A 27,115-nucleotide genomic window follows, 5' to 3' on the forward strand; every position below is an offset into this window, starting at 1 on the left:
GCCCATTCTCTCTCTCTCTCCCTCTCATAAATTAATTAATTATTTAATTAATTAATTAAATAGATTTTCCATATGATTCAGCTATGCCACTCCTGGGTATTTACTCCATAGGACTTCAAGTCAACATATTATATATTACATATTACAGAGATACTTGCACTATTCAAAATAGCTAAGTTATCAAACCAACCTCAGTATCCAACAACAGAGGCATGGATAAGGAAAATATGGTTTTTATACATAACAGGATATTTTTCAGTCATAAAGAGGAATGAAGCCATGTTGTTTGCAGAAAAGTTCTAGACTAATAATACTAAACAAGCCAGGCATGTAGGTGCACATCTGTAATCTGAGCACTCAGGAGGCTGAGGTAGGAAGTAAAACTGCATAGGGAAGTGAAGGGGACTAACGTGAGGGATAGGGGTATATTGGGGAGAAGACTCAACATACAATATATACTTATACAAAAACTTAAAGGCATATATATGTGAAAAACACTAATCAACACTTTTTGGGAGGAGATTTTTTTTTTATCACAATAAAATATCTTTTAATCTGAAAAAAAAAAAAAAAACAACAGTATCCACTCTCACCTGTTAATAGGATTGGTTTAAAACCCAACTAAGGTAAACTCTCCTTTTATACCCACATTCCTTTAAATGAAACTAAACTATAGAGGTTACAAATATTTATACTGCCCTGGAATTTTAGATCTTCACGGTAAATCACATGAACCTTTCTTATCTTGACAATAAACATTAACAAATTGCTAGACTAAACTGGCAAGAAGATATGAACAGATGATACTGTGTAACAAACACCACGTGCAAGTACAACATAATAATGGACATGGTTACATTTCAGAAAGGGAAGCCCAAGGAACGGCATGCTCTCTCACCAAATGCTGTCTTGATCTTGTAAGACATAGACTTGAATATACTTTCTTACCATGATACTGTAGTTGACATTGATGGCCTCCTCTTCAAAGGAGACATTCTTTTGAAAAGGTTTAGCATCACTCTTTCCTTTCCTCACAACATCATAGATGGGATTTCGAGGTTGCTGGTTTAGTAGAATTTTTTTCAGTTGCTTGTCCAGAAGTTGTGGAGCATCATTAATTACTTCAAATACACCAAAATCCACATTAAATCTAATTGCCTCTGAAAATGTCTGAAATGTAAAGTATGGGGATGAAAAAATTTATAATACAGAAACTCACTGTCACTCACTAACAGAATGTAATGTTATATATGCATTTATACTTTGTGTTCTTTTTTTGTTCTTGTTATATACATATGAATAAATTATATATATAATTTATTTGAGAGAAAGACATGGAGAGAGAGGGCATGTGGGCATGCTAGGGCCATCAGCCACTGCAAAAAAACTACAGATGCATGCGGCCCCTTGTGCATCTGGCTTACGTGGGTCCTGGAGAGTCAAATTGGGATCCTTTGGCTTTGCAGACAAATGCCTTAACTGCTAAGCCATGTCTCCAGCTCCCATTTTTTTTGTTTTTAGATGGGTACTAGGGAATCAAACTCAGGTTGTTAGGCATTGCAAACAAGTGCCTTAACCACTAAGCTACCTCTCCAGCCCCTACTTTCTGTTCTTAATCATTATCTCTTTCCTTTTAGATGCTTAGAAATCCCTTGGCCAGGGTAAGGGAACCAGATGACCCTTTGATTCCATGTATATAAACATCTTACCTGTGTGATTCATTGAAACTAGAAAAAGACCAGGCCTGGTGGAGTCCCCAGGCTCATGCTGTGGTCACTGGGTAGGTGAGAGGGGCTGACCCTGGCTTCCAAGAGGAGTGTCAGTGTAGACACCAAAACTGAGACACAGTGTATAAATGACAAATAACATTGACTTTTTAATTGAAAAAAAAAAAAAAAGAAACTAGAAAAAGAACATGGGTGCTGTTGTGCACACCTTTAATCCCAACACTCAGGAGGCAGAGGCAGGAGGATCATTGTGAGTTCGAGGCCAGCCTGGGACTACAGAGTAAGTTCTAGGTTAGCCTAGGCTAGGGTGAGACCTTACCTCAAAAAAGAAAGAACAAATGAAGGGAAGGAGGGAAGGAAATAAAGAAAAAGAGAAAAAGAGACTAGATAAAGTACACACTTGGTCTCTATGACACAGTATTTTCTTCTTAAAAGGAGGCAGATCACTGGGGCTGAATAAAATAAGAAAAAAATTATATTCCTATTATTTTTCATTCCCAGGAACCATGAAAGCTAACAATCTTATTTTCCCAAAAGAGAAATTAAGTTCTTTACTTAAGACTATTTCAACATCATTCCTCATACTGTGACAAAAAAAAGTAAAAGATAATAATGTTTTTGAGCTCCTCTCAGTAATTGCTAAATACTAATGACTTTTATTTAAAGCTAGGCAGTAAATGTACAGCAATCAGAAGCCTTGAGTTGGAACGCTAGCTTGTCAGTAAATACCTCTGTAATTAAGTAAGTTGCTGAACATTTTTAGGTCCTTTATCTCCAGAGGAAGTAATGGTGAGTTGATGACATTTTGCTTTAATTTTGCTCTCCACATCTAAGCTCAGAGCCCTCTTTCAAACTACTCACTATTTTTGCTTTTGTTTTTTATTTTTCAAGGCAGGGTCTCACTCTAGTCCAGGCTGACCTAAAATTTACTATATAGTCTCAAACTCATGGCAATCCTATCTCTGCATCCCAAGTGCTGGGATTAAAGGCGTGCGTCACCACACCCGGCCACTATTCACTTATTTTAAGGTGCCTTCAGTGAACTGGCCACTCATTAATGTAGTTTATATATATTTAGCCAAGTGACAGAAGAAATTAAACTCTCAAGGATCAGAAAGTATCTTAGATAAAGCATTAATTCTGCCACATTTTACTAAGAGATTGCCAGATACACTATAGTTACAATGCAATAAATGGCAGGATGTCTTTGTAAGATTATGTTTAAACATAGATTTCCATGAACCTGTGTATGTGTGAGATATCTCTAGTCTGACTGTTTCTCTCTGAGCAATTTAAGGTGCATGGGCAACACAGACTTCAAGATGATTATCAGACCACACTATCTCCTCAGATCTAAAACTCGGTTCCAAAATGGCAAGTTCAGCCCAATGTATAAACATGAATAACAGAAGAAAAGACACCTGAATGCTCACAAGGAGATGTGCTACCTCCTCCACATTTACTGGGGTCCAGAAGAAACTGCAGAGGAAGCAGCCACAGGAGTACTGCTCCCAATGCTGGCCTGACACCCATATCCAGGAACATAGCAACAATCACTGTGCTGAACCAAAACCCATCATAAGAGAAATACAGAGGCTACACAGAAATCAACACTAACTGATAACACACCCGCTAAGGCTCAGGGTCTATTGTGGAAGGGAGGGGGTAGACTATTAGAGCCACAAGGCAGATAGAAACACCCTGAGAGACACAGCTCACTCCAAAGTCAGAGGCTGTAATTACTCTTCCATGAAAACCAATAACCCTACTGTGGAGGGCCCACAGAAAAACGGGGACTGGGGGAGGGGACATATTATAACTTATGCTAAAAAATTAATAAGGCTGGTAAGATGGCTCAGTAGTGAAGGCATTTGCATGCAAAGTCTAAGAACCCATTTTCAATCCCCCAGTACCCACCCACATATAGCCAGATACATATGCATCTAGAGTTGACTTGCAGTGGCTGGAGGTCCTGGTGTACCAATATTCTCACTCTCTCTGTCCTGTGCTCTCTCTCTCTCCTCTCTATTTCCTTTTTTTCACTTTCTCTCCCACATTCTCCCTCAAATAAGTAATAAAATATTTTTAATTAATTAACAAGTTCTAAAACTTCCTATAAGGTTTATTTAATAAATTCATATTAGGGACTGGTCAGATGGCTCAGCATTTAAAGGTACTTGCTTATATAGCCTTCTGGCCTGAATTCAATTTCCTGCTGCCTGTGTGGAGCCAAATGCTCAGGGTGACAAGTGCATCTGGAGTTCCTCTGCACTGGCAGGAAGCCTTGGCATGCCCATGCTATCTTTCTGACCTTCCCTCATAAATAAATAAATATTTTTATGTATTATTTTAGAGAGACAGAGAGGGAGAATTGGTGCCCTACGATGTCAGCCACTGCAATCAAACTCCAGACGCTTGTGCCACCTAGTGGGCATGTGGACCTTGCACTTACCTTACCTTTGTGTGGCTGGCTTATGTGGGATCTGGAGAGTCAAACATGGGTCCTTAGGCTTTGTAGGCAAGCACCTTAACTGCTAAGCCATCTCTCCAGCCCTAAATAAATATTTTTAAAAACAAATAAATGAATATACTTTATTGGTGGCTCATTACATCTGTCTTTCAAATACAGAACTCAAGCACTACTTACCTAAATGTCAAAAATAAGATACCTGGAATGGGGAGATGACTCAGCAATTAAAGGCACTTACTTACAAAGCCTTGTGGCCCAAGTTCAGTTCTCCAGCACCTACATAAATCCAGACACAAAGTGGCACATACATCTGGAGTTTGTTTATAATATTGACAGGTCTTGGCATGCCCATACACACATACTCTCTCAAATAAGTAAGTAAAAATATTTTAAAATATGGTCCCTGATATAGTATTACTGGATTAAAGAGATTAAAAGTCTTCTGGGGCTGGAGAAATGGCTTAGCAGATAAGCACTTGCCTGTAAAGCCTAAGGACCCCTGTTTGAGGCTCGATTCCCCAAGACCCACATTAGCCAGATGCACAAGGGGGTGCACATGCCTGGAGTTCATTTGCAGTCGCTGGAGGCCCTGGCACGCCCATTCTCTCTCTCTCTCTCTCTCTCTCTCTGTTGCTCTCAAATAAATAAATTAAAAATAAACAAAAAAAATTTTTAAAAACGTCTGCTGATAAGACAGTCCCAATTTGACTGGTTTCAGAAAGGAAATGATTTAGAAGTGGTAGAGATGATATCAACTATTAAAGGGGTGAGGGAAATAAAGCTCTGCAATGTGAAAGACCATCTGGAAAAGATTTCTTCTGAGTATTTGTGGAACAAGAGAATCTTTAGTTATTGTTTCCCTTTCTTGTTCTTGCATCTGCCTTCAGACCTCCATTCCTCAGCCAGAGGAACCCAAAACTATGCTAATCCAAACTAAAGAATGCCAATTAATTAATTCAATGGACAAAGAAAAATTTCCTACTAATCAAGTGAAAACTGTTAGCATGATGGTGATGCTCCCTACATAACCAAGATTACTTCATACTACTAAAAAGAACAATTAGGGGCTGGAGGGATGGCTTAACGATTAAGGTACTAGCCTGCAAAGTCTAAAGACCTGGGTTCGATTTCCCAGTACCCACGTAAGCCAGGTGCACAGGTAGGTGCATACATCTGGAGTTCATTTGCAGTTGAAGGCCCTGGCGTATCTATTCTATTCTCTCTCTCTCTCTCCCTCTCTCTCTCTCTCTCTCTCTCTCTCTCTCTCTCTCTCTCTCTCCCTCTCCCTCTCCCTCTCCCTCTTTCTCTCTGTCTCTTAAATAAATAAATAAAATATTTGCCAGGTGTGGTGGCACATGCCATTAATCCTAGCACCTGGGAGGCAGAGGTAGGAGGATCACCATGAGTTCGAAGCCACCCTGAGACTACATAGTGAATCCCAGGTCAGCCTGAGCTAGAGAGAGACCCTACCTCAGAAAACCAATAAATAAAATATTTTTTAAAAAGAACAATTAGCAGAGCCGGGCATGGTAACACATGCCTTTAATCCCAGCACTTGGGAGGCAGAGGCAGGAGGATTGCCAAGAATTTGAGGCCACTCTGAGAGTACATAGTGAATTCCAAAAAAAATTGGGGGGGGGACAATTAGCAGAAATAACAGGGGTGGTAAGAACTACTGTTTCTTGGGCTAGAGAGATGGCTTAGCAGCTAAGATGCTTGCCTGCAAAGCAAAAGGACCCAGGTGTGCGTCTCCAGGTCCCACATAAGCCAGATGCACATGGTGGTGCATGTATCTAGAGTTTGTTTGCAGTGACTAGAAGCCCAGGTGTGCCAATTCTCACTCTCTCTATCTCTCTGTGTGTGTCTATAATGAATAAATAAAAATAGCTCTTTAAAAAAGAAGAACTACTGTTTCTTATCTCTGCCATGTGTTAGGTAATATAATGCATGTATATGGAGTTCTTTTACAGTGGCAAGAGGTCCTGGCATGCCCATCCCCCTTCTTGCAAATAAATTAATAAAAATAAAACCAAAATTTTAAATGCTTAAGTGCCAGTAATTTTTCCTAAGCCTAGAGAATAAAAGGTAAATACAACATTGCTTCTTCCCTTGAAGGAGTATATATGAGCATTCATTTTATTCTTTATGATGAAAGGTCAACAAAACACTGACATAAATTAAAGCTCATGTAAATGCAAATGCAAATAGGGAAATATTCCACAGAGACAATGGGAACAATACTAAGATACTATGTCTGGTACCATCAATGTACTTGAAAGGAGATTTGGCTAAACTAGAAATTATGCAAAGAAGAATAAGCAAATGACTAAATGGAAGAAATGCTGGGGAAACTACTGTGCTTTTCTGAGTACAATAGGGCTTTAAATAATCTAAAAATATCATAATGTTTAATACTCTATTAGTTCGTGTTTGCTTCTCCAGGAAAAATGAGTCTATGTCTTCACTAGTAAAATCACCCAAGTCTACAACTCATGTTAGTTCATTCATTTACTCAGTATTTACTGATTCCTTGTTAAATAAGATAGTACGGTGTGTGCTATATTGCTACACTGAGGGAGTATCCACCACATAGCCCCATTTGAAATGAATGGGGCACAGAGAATACATCATCTAAGAGAAAAAGATAGCTAAATACATGCAGACAAGAAAGACTCATTCTATAAGAGGAATGAACTCTACCACTAGCACATAAGGTCAAATCATATTTAGTTAAAATTACAATTGAACAAGTAAGAGGGATGGAAGGCTTTGGGGGAAGGAGAATGGGAAGGATGGGTAAGATAGACACAAAACCAAAACCAAAACCAAAATGAATTGGTACCATAGAAATCTTCCTCCTGGATAGTAGACTAAAAGATACAACACTCAGACTTCCGGGTAAGATGGCAGCATAGTAGTCATGCCAAAGCAACCTGGTGGGGGGCAGGATAAGCATAAAAACAGCAAAATACATTCTTTTACTGAAAAGTGAAGTGTATAAGGAATTATCAACCTCAGCAGAGAAGCAGGAGAGACACAGAGCCTCTACAAAGCGGGAAACAGTCAGAATCTGCTCCTCCTGCAGAGAACTCATTCACCCCCACCCCACTCACACAGCATTCAGCACAGCCAATCACAACACCAGATCCAGTGACCCAAGCAGCCTAACCAAATCCACAACACCACAGAAAGGGATCAAGGTGGGCATTCTGCATAGGTGAGAATAGAAGCCACCACAAAAGGTAACAGGGCCTACTTAAGCAAGGCCAGTTAAACAGGCCTACCAGGAGGGCTAATCTCACCTTCCATGTCAGGGGGTTATGCGTTAGATTTGATTGATGTATTCTTGGCCAGCTTTACCATTCTCAAATAAGCTATATTTGGTGTTGACTATTGTTGTCTTGGACATTTCCTTATTTACGGGACCTTTGTCTTTTACTTCTGTCATGATTGAGGGCAGAGTTTCACCCACCCCCAGGCTGACCTGGAGCCCATTTCAGACCAGAAATCTCAGCCTCCCAGTTAACAGGGTTAAGGTTGTGGGGACTTTGGCTTTATTAGATTACTTGTTTGCTTTAATCCCCACTCTTGCACAAATACACTGTGCTGGTTTTGATTGAATGTATATATTGCTCCTACACTGTTAGTGGGATGTAAACTGGTCTAGCCACTGTGGAAATCAGTGTGGAGGTTCGAGACAGCTAAAAATAGATCTACCTTATGACCTGTTATACTACTCCTAGGCATATATTCCAAGGACTTTTCTCACTACCTTAGAGATACTTGCTCAACCATGTTTATTGCTGCTGTATTCACAATAGCTAGGAACTGGAACCAGTCAAGATGTCCCTCAACTAATGAATGGATAATGAAGATGTGGTACATTTATACAATGGAGTTCTATTCAACGGTAAAGAAAAACAAAATTGTGCTGGAGATGGCTTAGTTAAAGCACTTGCCTGCAAAGCCAAAAGATCATGGTTTGATTCCCCAGGACCCACATAAGTCAGATGCACAAAGTGGCACATGTGTCTGGCATTCATTTGCAGTGACTAGAGGCCTTGGCGCACCCATTCTTTCATTCTCTCTCCCTCTCTGTCTCTCTCTCTCTTCTTCTTCTCTCTCTGCCTCTGTCTCTCAAATAAATAAAAAAAAATATCTTTTTAATTATGAAATTTGCAGGGATATGGATGGATCTGGATAGGATTATACTAAGTAAGGTAACCCAGGCCCAGAAAGCCAAATGCTGCATGTTTTCTCTCATGTGTGGACCCTAGCTACAAATGTTTAGACTTGTACACTGGAGTAAAAATCAGCAGCAGAGGCCCGTAAGCTAGAAAGGCAGGGAGGAGAAAGGAGGACTTAAGGGGTTTGTATCGCTGGAGGTGGAATGGCCTAAGTGAGATCACAGGAATATGTTGAATAATGGAAGGGTAAGGGGAGGGTAAATTTATGAGGGTATGAATAAACCACACAGAAACCTACTTTTTTGGACAATGGGGCACCCAGAAGCATATATTGTTGCTAAAAAAAAGATGTCAGTGCCAGGGAGGGGTTACCTTCCAATGAGCTATTAGCCAGGAAGGTCCCTGATGACCCCAAAACATTACAGGCCATTGCTAAGGCTCTTGGTTTCCCACCAAGAGTAGATGGTAAGACCCTATTGCTGAAGGCTCTTCATGCTTTGACTACAAGGTCACTGAGAAATCAAGCTGGAGCTGAGCTGAAAACCTCCTACCTGTAGACTACCTGACAGAAAGCTTGAAAAAGCTACATTGCTTGCTGCCCTATGGGAGAGAGAAGTCATCAGTGGAGATAAACAATGGATACTGAAAGGCTTGAGTTTGGCTAGCCAAGCCAAATGAGCCAATGGGTGCAATCATGGCACGTCTGTTATAGGGAAAATCAACCACTCACTATTTGGACTGGAGGCCTGCTCCACAGGAGGGAATACATGCCTGATACTGAAAACCTATGACAGGGAAGTCATGAGCCCTAGGGGTGTAATACCTGTTGGTATCTGGCTAAATCCATACATTATGCTCACCAAACTGCCTAGTAAGCACTTCTCTTAACATTCATGCCCACATATTAATGCTACTCTCATTTTGGGTTAGAAAAGCTTCTCTTTTCAGATGGAGCTGACCTCTGGGAGCTGACTCAAAAGGCACCATAATGCTAAGAAGAAGCGACAGAGAAGTGTTCAGCACTGAAACATCTCTATCAGCCCTTCCTCAAGTTCAGGGTCCATTGCAAAAGAGGTAACAGAAAGAATGTAAGAGCCAAAGGAAAGGTAGGACTGCTTACAATGCAACTTCCAGACACAAAATGGCCTGGCTATCCATGACTTTACAGTGCCTGGCACTACCTACAGAAGACCCTCATAATAGGAGGAAAAGATGATGACATCAAAATAAAAGAGAGACTGATTGACAGGGGGAGGGGATATGATGGAGAGTGGATTTATGAAGGGGGATATGAGGGAGGGGATGGAATTATCATGGTTTATTGTGTCTATTATTATGGAAGTTATCAATAAAAAATGGAAAAAATATAACCCTCAATAAAAGCATGGTGTGATCATCTGGTAGAAGGGCCCTGAAGAGGGTGGGATGCAACCTAACCCTACAACTCCAGCTTGTAACTCCAAGTACCATAAATTGGTTACAATCCATGTAGTGCTGTTGATCTGAAAAACCCACAAGGTCTCTGAAAAAAGACAGGATTCTATCAAAACATTTGATTACCCACCTGAGGTAAATGGTAAGATACTATTGCTAAAAACACCATATGCTGCCAGTGTAGAACATTGAGAGATCTGGTTGAATCTGGAAGGCAGCCAATTCCCAGGTTGTTAGCCCATATAGTGCTTAAGGGGAAAAATGGCCAGCAATGTTGTAGCAAGCAGGGGACCCTGCTATCTGAAAGCAACTAGTCTGACAAGATTTACACACCTGTGCAATAATGGCACCCAGCTTAGGTGGGTAACCAATGGCTTTATTGATTAGCTATGAGATCCATTCAGTGGAAAGGAACCCATAACTAGAACTGGGAATCAAGTGAGAATCCTATGGAGAGCAAGATTATGGACTCCAATAAGAAGCTCCCACTAGTCTTTGTACAAAAGAGAGGTTACACAAACCAAAATCTCTATAAATTAATAATGCATATCCCCTTTAACCTATCCTAATTTCATGCTCCATTGAAGAATCTGGTTCTCTTTTTCAGAAAGCAGCAAGAACCAAGTACAACCATCAGCAAGACAAGAATAGATTTCTGACTCCCTGGCAGGAGATGAACCACCCCTTGCTCAGCAGCCAGGGCCCAGGTGAAAGCACAGAGGAATTGGCAAGACGAGCAAGAGTGCTGCTTCCTCAGTAAGCCTGACAACCTGGGCCAGGGTGACGGAGACAAACAATGAGGATACTCAGAACACACCAAAGCAGAAATCCAGAAGCTGCCCAGAGCTTCACACTAATGTAGACTTTAAGCACACCCACCAAGACTCAGGTAATTTTGCAGAAGAGGGGGTGGAAACAATGTAAGAGACAGGGTGACAGGGAATATCCAGAGACACAAACACACACAATAACTAACTGTTGCTCTCATAACTCATAACTCACAACTCTCTGGTGAATATTAGCCATCCCATTAAGGAGGGCCCTCAGTGGAGTGGGGGAAGGGAGGAGGGAAATGATACCAACATATAATGTATCCATACCAAGTTTCTGTTTAATAATAATAATAATAATAATAATTAAAAATCAAATGGAAGGCCTTTATAGGTAGACCCAGAAGAGCTCATTTTGGCCTAAGATAAGGGAATAGATTGTGGGCAGAGGAAGGTAGGAAGAGTATATGAAGTGAATTAACAGGACTTTGTGCAGGGAGTAATGAGACAAAACCATTAGGGCTGAGCTGAGGAGTTAATGGACCAGTCACAGAATAATGACATCAGTGGAAGAAAACATCTGAAGAGGGAATAATAATATGTTAACAGACATGTTAAGGAGTAACCATAGTGACCATATTTGTTATATTAGCATTCTATGTAAATCAAATGCAAAATGTATATTTTAAATATATGTATGCTTCACATTGCGCAGTTAATACTACTGCTGCACATCAGTAGGAAACAATAATAGAGTCCCTCTGACTCAGTAAAAATGAAAACAATCTCAATCCTGTCAATATATAGGTTATTTCTAATGCTCAACTATTGTGTCTTATCCTGATTTTCCTTGTTGTAAGTGTATTTTATACAATAAAGGACAATCTTAAGGTTAAAAAAATACTACAGTTGAAATCCTTTAAAGCACCATGAACAATGTTGCCTTTAATACATTCTCAAGCTGATTATTGTCAGTTTTCCTTCCTCATAGAAATGGGTAACTGATTCTTCAGTTAGGGACCAAATAAAATGGTGGACCAGTGTTTAAAATTCATATTGCACAAAAAAATGTTATGCTTAATGCTGTAATTTTCCTTAGCATAATGAGATGACTAGATTATTAAGAGGCAGGAAGGATAAGACCCATATAAGAATGGCATATTCTCATCTTCCATCTCACACACTCTCAAGGTCACAGCTTCATGGAGCGGTACAACACACAATCACCTTCAATCTTGAAATCACCCTTGTTCTTTGTACAGAGCATGAGCATTTCAATTTTCACAGTACTACACAGACTATAACATTACTTAAATGTATAAGAAGCAAAATAGATGCATGCATAGGGCAGTGGGATCAAATAAGGAATCCTTATCTTCAGAAAATTAAGAAAGAAGTGTAGAGAACTCAAGTTGGGTCTTGAACAATGAATGGGCACTCATCAGGAAGACAGTGGAGGAAAGAAAATTCAGCAAAAGAAAGAGCCACAGCATCCTGGTAGAGAAGCACAAAATAACAGGGCCCTGTTGGTGAACTACTAGCTGTATAACATTGCCAAAATTGAATAGGTGAGGAGAAAATGGTATCTCAGCCTAGGGAGAAAAGATATCTATGACTTGCCATTACACAGAGCGGTGTGCTATGGATTGTCTTGAGTAGCTGGTTCTCTGCTGCATGAGCGTCCCCTAGGAGCCTGTGTAAGATGCCCCCTCCACGGGCCCCAGCCTAGAGTCAGGTATAGAAAGGCCTGGCATTCTCAGCTTTAACAACCCCCTGGGTAATTCTAATGCCCTCTCAAATGTAATGCTTGAGGATGAGAGGGTGTGTGCTGGTTTCAATAGATGACCCCCAATCTATTCAGTGTTTTATTAGTTTGTAGTTTGCATCTGCAGCCACCAGGCAGGAGTGGTGTCACTGGGCAGATCTTAGGGTCCAACCCCAAGGTGTGGTGGTGGGTTTGAAATTCCAATCTAAAGATATGCAAAGTGTGCCTAGCTGGAGTTCCTGAAATGTGCTGTGCTGTATGGCTTTAGGCTTGTGCTTCTCTCTTTTGGGACCTGTGAAGGCAGGCCAGCTTTTTCTACCATTATGGAACTTCCCCTGGATCTGTAAGCTTCAATAAATATCCCTTCCTCCACAACCGTGCCTGGTCTGGAAGTTCATCTCAGCGAACCTGAAGCTGTCGGCTGCAAGGTGCTACTAGAGAGTTTTTGGTAGAAAACAGGCAGGTTCCAGGTTAAAACAAACTCCAAAGCCCACAGTCTGCCCATTCCCCACACTGACTCTTCCATGTCCCCACACGTCATAGTGCCGACACTGTGGTTCTGTATGTGAAAGACCTCTCCCTGTCATTTCAGTATGGCCCAAATTGCTACTGACCAATTGAACAGAATCTCCCATATGAAGTTGTTTTTACCATTTCTACATTTATCTACAGAACTACCAGAGTTAGCGCGCTACATAACAATAAAAGGCATGAATAATATACAAGATATTTTTCCTCAAAGGCTGCATCAGCCAATTTAGACAACACTCAGTTTTTAATTCTTTTAATCATATGACAGATAAAAGTCTCCAGTTTGTGCCTTAAACATAGTCCTCTACAAGCTGCTGCAGACTGCCCATTTCCTTCCTTCATTTTCTTATGTCAAGGGTATCATTTTCCAAATGTTCTAAAACAAATTGACCTGAAGGTGGTGAAAGCTAACTTTGTAGTACTAGTCATCCATGTGCGAAAAATATTTTCACAGAAAAAGCAAGTGCATGAAAATATTTTTACCACAATAAATTGCTGGTTCCACATTTCTTTGAAAAAAGGAGAAAAAAAAACCTGTGAATAATTAGTGATGTGCTTAAACTGCCAGCCCAGCACCACTGAAACTTACTGAGTGCCAAATTATTTAGCTGAACACTATTTAAATTAAAAACTAATGACTAGGTTAATTTAATACATGTTCATCTCTGCTCCAACTCTGTCTCTACTAATTGAGCTCCAAAGCTATATTTTAAACATGCATCCTAGTCAGGGGATAAAAAACATCTGACTACTTGACTATAACAAGTCAGTTACCAATAACAACTTCTTTTAATCTAAGTTTTATTGACATTTTAGATGTTTAACTGTCAACTGTTTACTAGATATTCACCAATACCAAGGGATAATGTGCCACATACAATGTATTAAAAATATCTTTAGTTAAGAAAATGAGTTACATTAAGTAATTTGAGTGTTTCATGTTAAAGTTACAAGGTTTATCAAAATATTCATAGATATAAATACTGAACTAAGCAGTTACCTACAGCTACATCAAGAGAAGGCCCAAGCCCTCCATCTCCCTTCATCCCACTCATTTCCAAATCCACATTCTCCCTCTCCATCCCCCTCAACCAACAACCCATCTAGCATATAACTGTTTCATAAAGCTGCAAGAAATTATAATAGTTTACAGATTATAAAAGTGTGGAGAATCAGTCCAAAAAAAAGTTATGGTAAAATTCCAAAAGCACATAGCTAAGCATGGTCTGGCAAACACATGGCATACCTATCCTTGCAAGGAGGGTATAGAACAGGCCACCCCTTCAGCTTCTGCAAACCATAAATGTCACAAACATTTGAAACCACCCACAGAGGACCAACCTAAATCTATGTGGATCATCTATTCAATCCCACAACAGTCACTGATCATAAAACACACAAAACAAAACCAAAAGGAAAAAAAAAGTTTCACACTATAGCACAGAAGAAAACCTAATAAGCAAACACTTGTCCATAAAAAGTTGACAGCAAAAAAAAAAAAACCCTCCCAGACACCAAATGAAAACAATATCTTGAATGCAAACTTGGCACATGAACAAACAGAATGAAGTTATGAAAGCTAGGATTTGGAAAGTGCCATGATCATTTATAATAGCTGCAACTGTCCTGGGTTCCCCTCATCAAGAAATAACATGGAGGCAGGCTACCAGCCATCAATTTCTGGATCTCACAATGTGTCCCAAGGGTATGATGGTGTAATGGAAAGAAGCATTGGAGGAGCCCAAAAGACTGATTCGCAGGCCCATTTTTGCCACAACCCAGTTATGGGACCTTGAACATGGCACTACAAATGCAGAACAAGTCTCAAAACTCTAGATGACCTAAGGGCCCTATGGTCTTTATCTACAGATTTTAGATTGTGGTTATTTATGACGTGACATGGAGATAGGAAAGGAAAGGAAGCAGAAGAAAAGATTAGAAGGATTTTATATAAAACACAAAGAAATTTTTTTTAAATGGAATGATCTTCATAAAGTTTGGAGAAATAAAGACAAAAAGAAATTTATCTTTGTCTAAGAAATTTACTGCACAGATTCTAAGATAACATAAGAAAAAAGAATGAATTAATAAAAATGTGTTGGGCTGGAGATATGCCTTAGTAGTTAAAGGTGCTTCCTTGCAAAGCTTGATGGCCTGGGTTCAATGCCCCAGTGTCCATCAAAGGCCTGATGCACAAAGTTCCACATGCATCTGGAGTTCATTTGCAGGGCCAGGAAGCCCTGGTGCACCAATACTCACTTGGCCTTCTCAAATAAATAAATTAAAATATTTTTAAAATATTCTTTGTTTAGACAAATCTAGTCTCCCACCATTGTAGGGAGCCAGGGAAATAGAGATATGATGATAAACAGATTAAATAGATGATAGATAGATAGATAGATAGATAGATAATCTCTTCTATGCAAAATGCCACAAGATTCATCCCATCACACATTTATTAATATTTTGATTTCCTACCCTCTTATCATAGTAAACCATCTTACAGTAATATTGTAGTGGGGAGATTTTTACCTATCTATCTATCTACTTACCTACCTATATATCTTTCCTCTACAATATTGTCATGTTTTTGTTGCTGTTGTTTCATTTTGTTTTTGTTTTTCAAAGTAGGGTCTCACTCTAGCTCAGGCTGACCTGGAATTCACTATGGAGTCTCAGGGTGGCCTTGAACTCATGGCAATTCTCCTACCTCTGCCTCCCAAGTGCTGGGATTAAAGGCATGCGCCACCACACCTGGCTTAATATTGTTACGTTTTGCTAAACTCTACCTGAATACCTCCAAACACAAAAAGTTTATTGCTTCCTAAGACAGCCAATCTTATTATTTGAAAACAAATTTGAAAATTAGATTCCTCCATAAATGTGGTTTTGGCTCTGCCCTCTTTTTTTAAGTTTGACAGAATATGTTAACCCATTTTTCGTGACAAGATCTTTAAATATTTGAAAAAGCTACTCCATTCCATCCCTGCCACCTATCTCAAGCCATGTTAAACATTCACAATTCTTTCAACCCTTCCTCATCTGACATGGTTTCCTGAGTGTTCCCATGTGGAGTCTCCCCAAGTCTGGTTTGGCAGAGCAACTCTTAACATATGGCACCAAGAATGGAACACAATATTCCAAATGTGGTCTAACAATCCAACCCTCTTCAAGAAAACATTTACCAAGTGCCTTCCATGCTTCAGACAAATATTTTTCTTGATCTGGACTATACTTCTATTAATGTACCCTAAAAATACATTAGCTTTGTTTGTTTTACTTCATTTCATGTAACAGAATAAGCCTGAGACCAGAGTCCATTATCCAAATGATCAGTTCATTCCTGTTGCCAGTCTGTAGACATCACAAGTATAGGAGGACACTAAAAACTTTCTGAGCCATGTAGTCCTGAGTGGACCCTCATTTACTAGCTGAATGACCATAAACTGGAAGAATTCTATTTCTCTTAGAACTTTTCATCCAAGTGTTTAATAAAAACAATCTTTGAAAGGCAAAGTCAATGACAGATTTGTGTGGCATAGGAAATTATCCTCCAGGTTGATAAGGATCCACCTGTCCAGCTAAAAATTGACCTCCTGCTGTATTTCTGAAATGGGAGATGGCCTAGTTAGTAAGGTGAAAGGAAAATGAAACATTAATCTATAATATACATTCCTTCACTCTATAACAATCTTGTAAGATATACTTTTTCAAAGAAAGAAATCAAAGAACTAAATGAGTTGGTGTTTCAAAGAACACAGGAGTAAAGAGTAAAAGGGCCGGAATCAAACATTGCTTCCTCACTCCTGTTACTAACCATTATATAGTGACTGCTGAACAAAGAATCTGTGTGGTTTATATGGGGTTGGTGGGTTAAATAAGGCAGGAAACTGCTGGGTAACACAAGTACTATGTAGGTAGAGGTAAAGTAGAAAGGTTAAGTTAAGGCCAAATTGCAAAGAGTTTTGAATTCCCTACTAAGGAATGTGAAGCTCAGTCTGAACACTATTAAGAGTCAACCCCTACTGGTTATAATTAGTGAAGCAATATGCAGACTTGAAAACTAATTTCACAGATAATGATAAGAGATCTGGGGACAAATTAAGCAATATAACCAGAGTGTGTGTTGGGCATATTATTTTAGATAGGGCTGATAAAAAGGGTTTTTGAAGAGGAGTGATTTAGGTCAAAGAGAACATGATAGAAACATCTTAGGGAAGAGTATTCCAGACTGAAAGCTTGGAACACTTGACATTTTTTAAACTTTTTATTGATAGTATACACAAGTATAAACAATAAAGCCATGATAATTCCCTCCTCCACTCCCATTCCTCACCTCTCAAACCCACCTTCCATCTAATCCCCCTCCCTCTAATTTGTCTCTCTTTTATTTTAATGTCATCATCTTTTCTCCTATTATGAAGGTCTTATGTAGTTTCAGATGAAAAAGAATCAACAAGAGAAAGAGAAGGCATAGCAGAGACAGGATTACATTGGATTCTAGATCTAATTTATACTGTAATAATGAGAAGCTGCTAAACAGAGTTCTAAGCACAACAGGAAGTAACATGATTCAATTTATTACTTTTATAATATTTTATTAAAATCACAATACACTAAACTTACAGTTCCCTAAAATACCAGAACATAACTATTCAAAAACAGACAGATTATTCTTGGTAAGCCCATGTGGGCTTCTAATTTTTATCTAAGTGCTCATATACCAAACATTACTAATCTGTCCTAGAATTTTGCCAGACACTTGGTTTGAGAATCCATTGTTCTTTCTCCTTCTTGCCCTCAAATTCTTTTTGAAAATTTGTGACAACTTTGTCCCTTATCTTGTGGTATGAAGAACTGGTAATCTATAGGTTGATTAATATAAAACACAGATACAAAAGGTGTTGAAAATAATAAAAAGAAAGGGAGGTGGAAAGACAGAAGGAAGCAGAAAGATAGGCAAGAGCCCAGGTAAGCTGCATTGGTTACACAGAGGGGTCAAACTAAGCGTCTGCTAGCAAGGGACCAAAAAGCATGACTACACAGAGTCCAACAGAAATCACACTGCTGTATGACTTTATACCTGAAATAAAACATAAAAAAAAAAAAGAAAATGTCTATTTTCATTGGGTGACAGGGTTATGGCTAAATTTTTCTAAAGTTTTACAAATTTTCTTTTTACCTTTTTTAGACAGGATCTCACTGTCCTGGAACTAGGTAGCCCAGGCTGGCTTCAACCTGTAGCAGTATTTCTGTCTCAGCCTTCCAATTTATAGTCATGAGCCACCATACCTAGCTTCTATGTTATTGTTATATGACTTCTAAAAAAGTTAAAATTTTTTTTTATAAGAAAGGCAGGGGAATTTATTTTCTGGAGCAAGTAAAAATGAAGATAATCACAAATCTTGACCAACTGAAATTTAAAGGTTGATAAAATTAAATTTTAGATTTAGAGTTTTTTTTTTACATGTTATACAATGTACTTCTTTGGGAGGAATAATGAAGGTTTCAGAGCCCAGAAGAAGGATTACATAATCTGGAAATGCAAAACTCTGATGCTACCAGGGATTTTATAACATATAACTGGAAATAAAAGTTGGAATCAGACCCAGTGAGAACACTGAATATAATATACTGTCATCAGGTCTGTTTTTGGAAAGGGAGAGGGTGGTTTGGCCTCTCAGTGTAACTCTTATACTGGCTGCACAGAACCTCACTGGGCCAGTGGAGGAAAGAGCATGAAACTCCATAACACATGTGGCGTGCACAGGTACATCAGAACACACAACACAGCTGAGACAAGAAAGCACTGGTGAGGACTTGCCTTTCAAGATGGCTTAGTGGTTAAGGTGCTTGCCTGAGAAGACTAGGAATGCATGTTCAAATCTCCAGGTCTCACGTAGCCAGACACCAAAGTGATGCAAGTATGCAAAAATGTCACACGTGCACACAGGGGCCTCATGTGTCTAGAGTTTGTTTGCAGCTGCCAAAAGGCCCTGGGGCAACCATTCTCTCTCTCTCCACCCCCCTTCCCTCTGTAACGATCTCTCAAAAATAAAATAATAGGGCTGGAGGAATGGCTCAGCAGTTAAGGCGCTTGCTTGCAAAGCCAAAGGACCCAGGTTTGATTCCCCAGGACCTACATAAGCCAGATTCACAAGGTGTCACATGTGTCTGAATGTTGTTTGCAGTGGGTGGAAGACCTGGCATACCATTCTCTCTCTCTCTCTCTCAAATAAATATAAATAAATAAATAAAATAAAATAACAATTTAAAAAGCTGGGCATGGTGGCATATGCCTTTAATCCCAGCACTCAGGAAGCAGAGGTAGGAGGATCGCCATGAGTTCGAGGTCACACTAAGATGACATAGTGAATTCCAGGTCAACCTGAGCTAGAGTGAGACCCTATCTTGAAAAACCAATAATAATGATGATAATAATAACAACATGCTCAGCAGTTAGGCTTGAGAAATTTTAAATTTTTATAGTTCACACCCTTTCAGAATTATTTTTGACTTCTATGTGTTCTAATTTTTTCTAATAAAAAATTTTGTTTTGTTTTTGAAACAAGGTCTCAAGTAGCCCAGGCTGACCTTGAGCTGAAGATAACCTTAAACTTCTGATTCTCTTGCTTTTGCCTCCTAAGAACTGGGATTACAGTAGGTGCCACAACACCCAGTTTAAGCAGTGCTGGGATTCAAACCCAGGGCTTTTCCATGTTAGGTAAGCATTCTACTAACTAAGCTACATTCCCTCTCCTGGTAAAAACTTTAATGAAAAAAGTTTTCATGGGGCTGGAGAGATGCCTTAGCAGTTGAAACGTTTGTCTGCAAAGCCAAAGGACCACAGTTCAATTCCCCAGGACCCATGTAAGCCAGATGCACAAGGTGACACATGCATTTGGAGTTCATCTGCAGTGGCTGGAGGCCCTGGCATGCCCATTCCCTCTCTCTCTCTCTCTATCTCTGTCTGCCTGTTTCCCTCTCTTGCTCTCTCACATAAGTAAATTAATTTAAAAAAAAAAAGTTTGCTTGCTTCTGCCAACCCTCCCAACACTTGGGAGGCAGAAGTAGGAGGATCAACATGAGTTCAAGGCCAGCCTGGAACTACAGAGTAAATTCTGGGTCAATCTGGACTAGAATGAAACCCTGCCTCAAATAAACAAAACAAAAAAAGTTTTCAGGCTTTTGAGACACATAAAGAAAACCTTTTCTTATCTAGCTTTCTTTTAACTGTCATTCCTGATTAGTTTGTTTCCATAACAATGATATAAGCCCTTTTAGAAATTCTCATTTTATGTTTCCTAAATCCCTTAATACTTACTCTGTCAATCACTGCTACCTAAACTGAAATTATTGTTAACTAGCATTCACCAATGTTATAGTCAGTATCCTGAGTCTTATTTACTATTGATATGAACTCTAATTGCCTTAACTACAAATTCCACTCTAATATTTGTCCAAAAAAATAGCAAAAATAGCCTAGAGTAAAAACAATTAGTTTTTTCAATTTTTAATATTCTGCCCTTATCAATTCTGTTCATAGTCAAACATACTGCCAAATCCAACTATGTCAAGACTGTACAGAATGCTTTTTGATACTTAGGAAAACACAGCTTTCTTCAATAAGCATATTTCTAAATATGATTCAAATCTAACTGATTAGAAAAAGATACAAATCAAGCCTGGAGTGGTGGCACACACTTTTAATCTCAGCACTCAGGAGGCAGAGGTAGGAGGATCACAGTGAGTTCAAGGCCACCCTGAGACTACATAGTGAATTCTAGGTCAGCCTGAGGTAGAGTGAGACCCTACCTCAAAAAAAAAAAAAAAAAAATCAGTCTGTGGAGATAGATATCTTAACAGTCAAAGACACTTGCTTGTAAAATCTGTTAGAGCAGGTTTGATTCCCCAGGATCCACATAAACCAAACACCAAAAGTGGAGCATGTAGCAGGTGTAGTGTCGCACACCTTTAATCCCAGCACTCAGGAGACAGACGTAGGAGGATCACCAGGAGTTCAAGGTGATCATGAGAATACATAATGAATTCCATGTCAGCTGGGGCTAGAATGAAACCTACCTTGGAAAAAAAAAACTGGAGTATGTATCCGGAGTTCATGTGCACTGATATGCACACATGTGTGTGCACACAAACACACACACATAAATAAATTTAATTAAAAATATAGATTTACAGCCAGGCATGGTGGCACACGCCTTTGATCCCAGCACTTGGGAGGTAGAGGTAGGAGGATTGCCATGAGTTTGAGGCCACCCTGAGACTCCATAGTAAATTCCAGGTCAGCCTGGGCTGGAATGAGACCCTACCTCGAAAAACCAAAAAAAAAAAAAAAAAAACCAGATTTACCAAAATTCTTTAATTGATCTTTTTTTGTTTGTTTGTTTGTTTCTGAGGTAGGGTCTCACTCTAGCACAGACTGACCTGAAATTCACTATGTAGTCTCACCATGGCCTCGAACTCATGATGATCCACCTTCCTCTGCCTCCCGAGTGCTGGGATTAAAGACATGTGCCACCATGCCCAGCTGATCATTTTTGTTTGTTTGTTTGTTTTGAGACAGGGTCTCACTCTGTAGACAAAGCTGGTATGGAAGTCACTGTGTAGCCCAGGCCAGCCCAGGCCTTGAACTTGTGTCAATCCTCATGCTTCAGCCTCCCAAGGTGTGAAGACATGAGCTACCACACCAACATTTTCAATAACTGGTCTTTTTAATAAAATATGAGACATGGAGAGATGGCTTAGCAGTTAAGGCACTTGCCTACAAAGCCAAAGGACCCAGGTTTGATTCCCCAGGACCTACATAAGCCAGATGTACAAGGTGGCACATGCATCTGAAGTTTGTTTGCAGTGGCTGGATGCCCTGGCATACCCATTCTATCTTTCTCCCTCTCTCTCTCTAATAAGTAAGTAAAAATAAAATATTTTTTAAAAATATGACAAGCCAAAGCCAGGTGGTGGCTCATGCCTTTAATCCCAGAACTCAGGAAGCAGAGGTAGGAGGATTGCTGTGAGTCAAGGCCACCCTGATACCGCATAGTGAATTCCAGGTCAGCCTGAGCTGGAGTGAGACCCTACCTCAAAAAACAAAAAACAAAAAAAAAAAAAAAAAATTAGGGGCTGGAGAGATGGTTTAGTGGTTAAGGCACTTGCCTGCGAAGCCAAAGGATCCTGGTTCGACTCTCCAGGATCCACGTAAGCCAGATGCACAAGGGGGCACATGCATCTGGAATTCATTTGCAGTGGTTGGAGGCCCTGGTGGATCCATTCTCTCCCTCTCTTTTTTTCTCTCTCCCTCTTTCTCTCAAATAAATGAATAAATAAAATATATTTTTAAAATACCTGATAACTATGTCTTACAAAATAATCCAATGCTTAAAAGATTATTTTGTTTTAATAATATACTCATAATGTACTCACAGGCAGGCTTAGGAATTCATTAAAATAGTCCACAAGGAAGTCATCTGTTGCCAAACAATCTTCCTACAAAAACACAAAAATATAACATTATGATCATGCTAAGATGCTTTAAAACATGCCTATATCATTCTCCAATTATAATTTAGATCTTCAAAGCTGTTTTAGTTTGCTGCACATTGAATCCTCATTATAGATTGTTGTGAGTTCAAGGTCAGTTTGAGACTACATGATGAATTCCAGGTCAGCCTGGACTAGAGCGAGACCTTACCTCGAAAAGCCCCCCAAAATAAAACAAAATGAAGACAGAGGCAGTGAAGGCAGAAGTAGTGTTTATGGATAAAAAGAAATTGAGGGGCTGGAGAAGTGGGTTAGTGATTAAGGCATTTGCCTGCAAAGCATAAGGACTCAGATTTGATTCTCCAGTGCCCACATAAAGCCAGATGCACAAAGTGGTATATGCATCTGGAGTTCATTGCCAGTGGCTGGAGGCCCTGGCATGACCATGCTCATTCTCATTCTCTCTCTCTCTCCTCTTTCTCTCTCTCAAATAAATAAAATGTTAAAAAGAAATTGAGAATGTTAATGTTAAGTGGAGAAAACATTTAATTTTCCCCCAGTAAGATATAATTTTCATAATATAGGTGCTGCTTCATTTTGCACCCAGGAACTTCTGTCGTTGCATGTATTCTAAGCATAGATTGCATACATTTTTTCCATAACTATCTCATCCACCAACATAGCCACTTTTAAAACTGGCAAACTCCAAAAACCACTGCCAAGAACAAAATTGCTCTTCCAAATCATAAAACACCTTATTTTATTAGTCATTGTTTCCACTGTGTCTAAAGCACATCATGGCACGCTCTAGTGAACAGTACATGTGATTATTTTGTTATTCATAATCATATTTCAATTTTGCAAATTTTAACACAAAAGTTGACAACATGACACAATGCTATTATTTCCATATGGCTGATAACTTGTTTCTTCTATGAAGCACTGGCCATTTTTTAAAAAATACTAAAGTATAATAATTCTATACGCAGAAGAAACTATAATATATTTATACCAATTTTGGAAATTATATTTTTTATAATTTTAAGTAAGTACAGTGTCAGAAAATAATTGTAAGTAGACTGGGGCGATGCCTCAGTGGTTAAAGGCACTTGCTTGCAAAACCTGACAGGCAAGGTTCAAGTGCCCAGTACCCACATAAAGCCAGATGCACAAAGTGGTGAATGTGTCTGAAATTCATCTGCAGTGGAAAAAGATTCTGGCAAACCCAATCTCTCTCTCTCTCTCTCTCTCTCTCTCTCTCTCTCTCTCTCTCTCTCTCCTTCTCTCCTTCCCTCCCTCAGTAAATAAAAATATTTTTAAAAATTATAGTCACTAGTTCATATTATTTATGTCAAGGAACTTACTAGAAACTTCAACTGATTAAAACAACATAGTGTTTAGCTTGCTAAAATCACAAATGAATCTTATAGTGGCTGCTGTTACCTACAAAGGCCTGAACAAACTTGGGCCCACCAACATTTTACCATGGATGATGGAGGACAACAACAAAAAGTTTCATCAAAATAGAAAAGGAACTAGTTGGAAAGAAGGGATTTAGTGGAGGGAGAATGGGAAAAGGGGACATAAGAAAGTAATGAGAGGTTGTTATGATAAAAACATATTCTGTACATGTAAGGAGTGTACCACCACACTCTGCTGGATTCAAGATTTTTTATAGATACATACAATCATATATATATGACATGAAAGTAAAAGAAGAAAAACTATCTAAGGTAACAAAGGAAATGAATGGGAAGGGAAAAGACTAAAGGTGGAGGTGGGGCATGTGAATGGAGTATGTTCAATGTACAATAAACTTTAAATCAACAAAAGGATGATAAACTAAAACTGCACATTATCAGATCTGATACTGACACTGAAGTGCTTGTGGGTGAAGCATATCAACGTCTGTAACTTGGGCTTTAAGTTCATGAAGAGTAAGGCCGGTTGACAGAGGGTTATCAGGACAGACATGTGTAAAACAAATGCGCAGAATAGTAATTGTGAAATTTTAGCAGATATGTCAGTGTTCACTATATAATTCTTTTAACTTCATATTTAAATTTTTTCATAACTACAATGTTGTGGATGGTGCTTATGTATAAGGGAAATACCAAGGTTCTCTGTATTATGGTGCAGCCTTCCTAACCTCTTGTGTACTAAATAAGAACTCTACACTAAATGACAAACTCCTGGTCCTCTAATCATCTGACTAGTACCTGGAATCCTACTCACCATAGGGAAGGTATAGAGGAGGACAAGGAGAGACACTATTTCTTCTAAATTAAAATAACACCCATTCTATCTGCCTCTTTCTCTCTCTCAAATAAGTAAACAAATAAATAAAATTTTTAAAAGGGATGGAGAGATAGCTAAGTGGTTAAAGTGCTTGTCTGCAAAGCCTAAGGACCCAAGTTGGATTCACCAGTACCCATGTAATGGTAGCTGTACAAGGTCGTGCATGTGTCTGGAGTTCATTAGCAGTGGCTGGAGGCCTCGGTACATCCATTATCTCTCTCTCTCTTTTTTTTTTTTTTTTTTTGAAATATTTTAGTTTTGTTTATTTATTTGAGAGAGAGAGAGAATGATGCACTATGGCCTCCAGACACTGCAAATGAACTCCAGACACATGTTCCACCTTATGCATCTGGCTTAAGTGGGTACTGGAGAATCAAACCTGGGTCCTTTGGCTTTGCAGGCAAATGCCTTAACTACTAAGCCATCTCTCCAGCCCCCATTCTCTCTTTATATCTGTCCCTTGCTATCTATTAAGTAAATAAATAAATGTAAGAGATTACAAGGGCCTTTGTCCAGGAAAAAAGCCTTAGGATATTTAAGGGGAAAATTGGAGGGTAAAAAAAGTTAGATATAAATACCAGTGCTACTTCTCTCCACTTCCCTTCTTTTCTGAAGACGCTGCACAGCTAGGAGCCACAGTACTATGGAGAAGTTGTCTAGAAATCTAGATCTGTCCCGGAGATCCTATGCAAAATGTTGGGCTGCTTGAAGTTCTTTCATTCTTATGGAATCCTACACTCTAGTATCAATTCCCTAATACTTTTCTTTTTCAATATTATTAATTTCTTCTTTTGTTTGTTTAAGACAGAGAGAGAATGGATGCCCCACGGCCTCCTGCCTCTGCAAAGAAACATCAGATGCATGTGTCATTTTGTGTACTAGGCTGTACATGGGTATCCCAGACCTTCAGGTTTTGCAAGCAAGTGTCTTTAACCACTAATCAATCTCTCCAGCCCCTCTAGTACCCTCAATCAGTTGAGGTAAGCATCCATTTTCCAGAAGTAGGCCAGGTGTGGTGGCACATACCTTTAATTTCAGCACTTAGAAGGCTAAGGTAGGAGGATCACGGTGAGTTCAAGGCCACTCTAACCTACCTTTGAAAAGAAAGAAAGAAAGAGAGAGAAAGAAAACCCTCCTATATGACCCCTGGCAACATACTTCCTTCAGCAAGGCCCCACCTCCCAAAAGCTCCACCAGCTGGGGACTAAGTAAGAGGCTTATTCACAAACACTTGAGGATGTATAAAGGAAATGTCCCCCCCACTGAACTTCTGATATAGGATAACACAAAATTCATCATTCTATTGGCCAGAATTTAGTTATATGACCACATTAACTACACAGGATGCCAGAAAATGTAGGCTTTATTTTAGATACTAGAATATCTATTATGAAAAGGGAGAAAATTGAGGTCTGGGGAGCTACAATTCTCTAAGAATATGTAGTTTATTAATAAGAACAATACTTGTACAAACTGGAAAGGCAAAACTAAACATATGTTCAAGACAAGTTAATTATTTAATGTGTGGACAACGCTTGGTTAAGCATGTGAATTTGAGGATCTGGTCACAAACTGGTCTCCACGGGAAGCTGCCCACAGCTCCAAGGCAGTCTGGATGATGTTAGTTTGGAAAGATTTCACGGAGATGAGCTGGGCCTGGAAGAATGTGCAAAATTGTGAAACGGACTGAGAAAGGGCAACTAAGACAGAATTCGACAGCAAAGGCAGGAGCCAAACAGGGTAGTTTGGCTGGAGCAGAAGGCATGTGGAAGTACTTTATAAACCCAAAACAGGATGGATGTCATATTTATCAGAGAGAAAAGTATTGTAGGTCAGGTTAAAGACTGAAAAGTTCTAGAAAAGTCTGAATGGCTCTACAGGTTACTAGACATGTGGCCTCAGGCAGAGTTGTTAACCTCTGTGAACTGCGACCTCCTTGTAGGTTGTTTTGAGGGTGAGTGGCAGTATGTAGTCAGCATTCAATAAGTAGTAGCCATCAAGAACATTTCTGAGCAATCAGGTAATACAGTAATTTTAAAGGGTTAATAGCAATCAGAGAGCCGAGGTAAGGAGAAGGTAGAAAGAGCAGCATAACAGCATGTAGGTAATTCAGTACAGCTGATACACAGGAGTTCACATTTTATGCTTTGGTCAAAGGAAAACTGGAGTTGGCACAGGGAATGCTGAAGGCAGTGATATCAGTTAGGATTGCTGCCAAAGTCTGGGTCCAGAGATGGGGGCCTGAAATAAGACAGTAGCAGTGAGGATGAAAGGAACTTGGTTAATGTCTGTAGTCAGGAGGTGAAGAAAGAAGGAAGGTTTGTACAGCTGACCAGTGGCACAATGCACCAAAATAGGAGAAAGTGAAGGAAAAGCAGAATTGTAAGTAGGATAAGGGAAATAAAAGCTCCATAGAAATGGAACAGGGACATTCA

The 27,115-nt window shown here is 39.3% G+C and overlaps 1 protein-coding gene across 3 annotated transcripts in view; it reads right to left on the reverse strand.

Annotated features, from left to right (window-relative positions):
* Rgs22 (regulator of G protein signaling 22) overlaps positions 1-27,115 on the reverse strand; it is a 157,196-nt gene that overhangs the window by 125,815 nt on the left and 4,266 nt on the right. For 2 of the 3 annotated variants that reach the window (XM_045144085.1, XM_045144086.1), the window contains 2 exons: positions 22,326-22,388; positions 949-1,170 (listed from right to left, as the gene is read on the reverse strand). In XM_045144085.1, coding sequence (XP_045000020.1) covers positions 949-1,170; positions 22,326-22,388 — 285 coding nt within the window. Of the gene's footprint in view, positions 1-948; positions 1,171-4,179; positions 4,229-22,325; positions 22,389-27,115 lie in introns of those variants that run through there. The other variant, XM_045144087.1, reaches the window with a different exon arrangement.

Source organism: Jaculus jaculus, chromosome 2, assembly GCF_020740685.1.
Source record: "Jaculus jaculus isolate mJacJac1 chromosome 2, mJacJac1.mat.Y.cur, whole genome shotgun sequence".
Lineage (NCBI taxonomy): Eukaryota > Metazoa > Chordata > Mammalia > Rodentia > Dipodidae > Jaculus > Jaculus jaculus.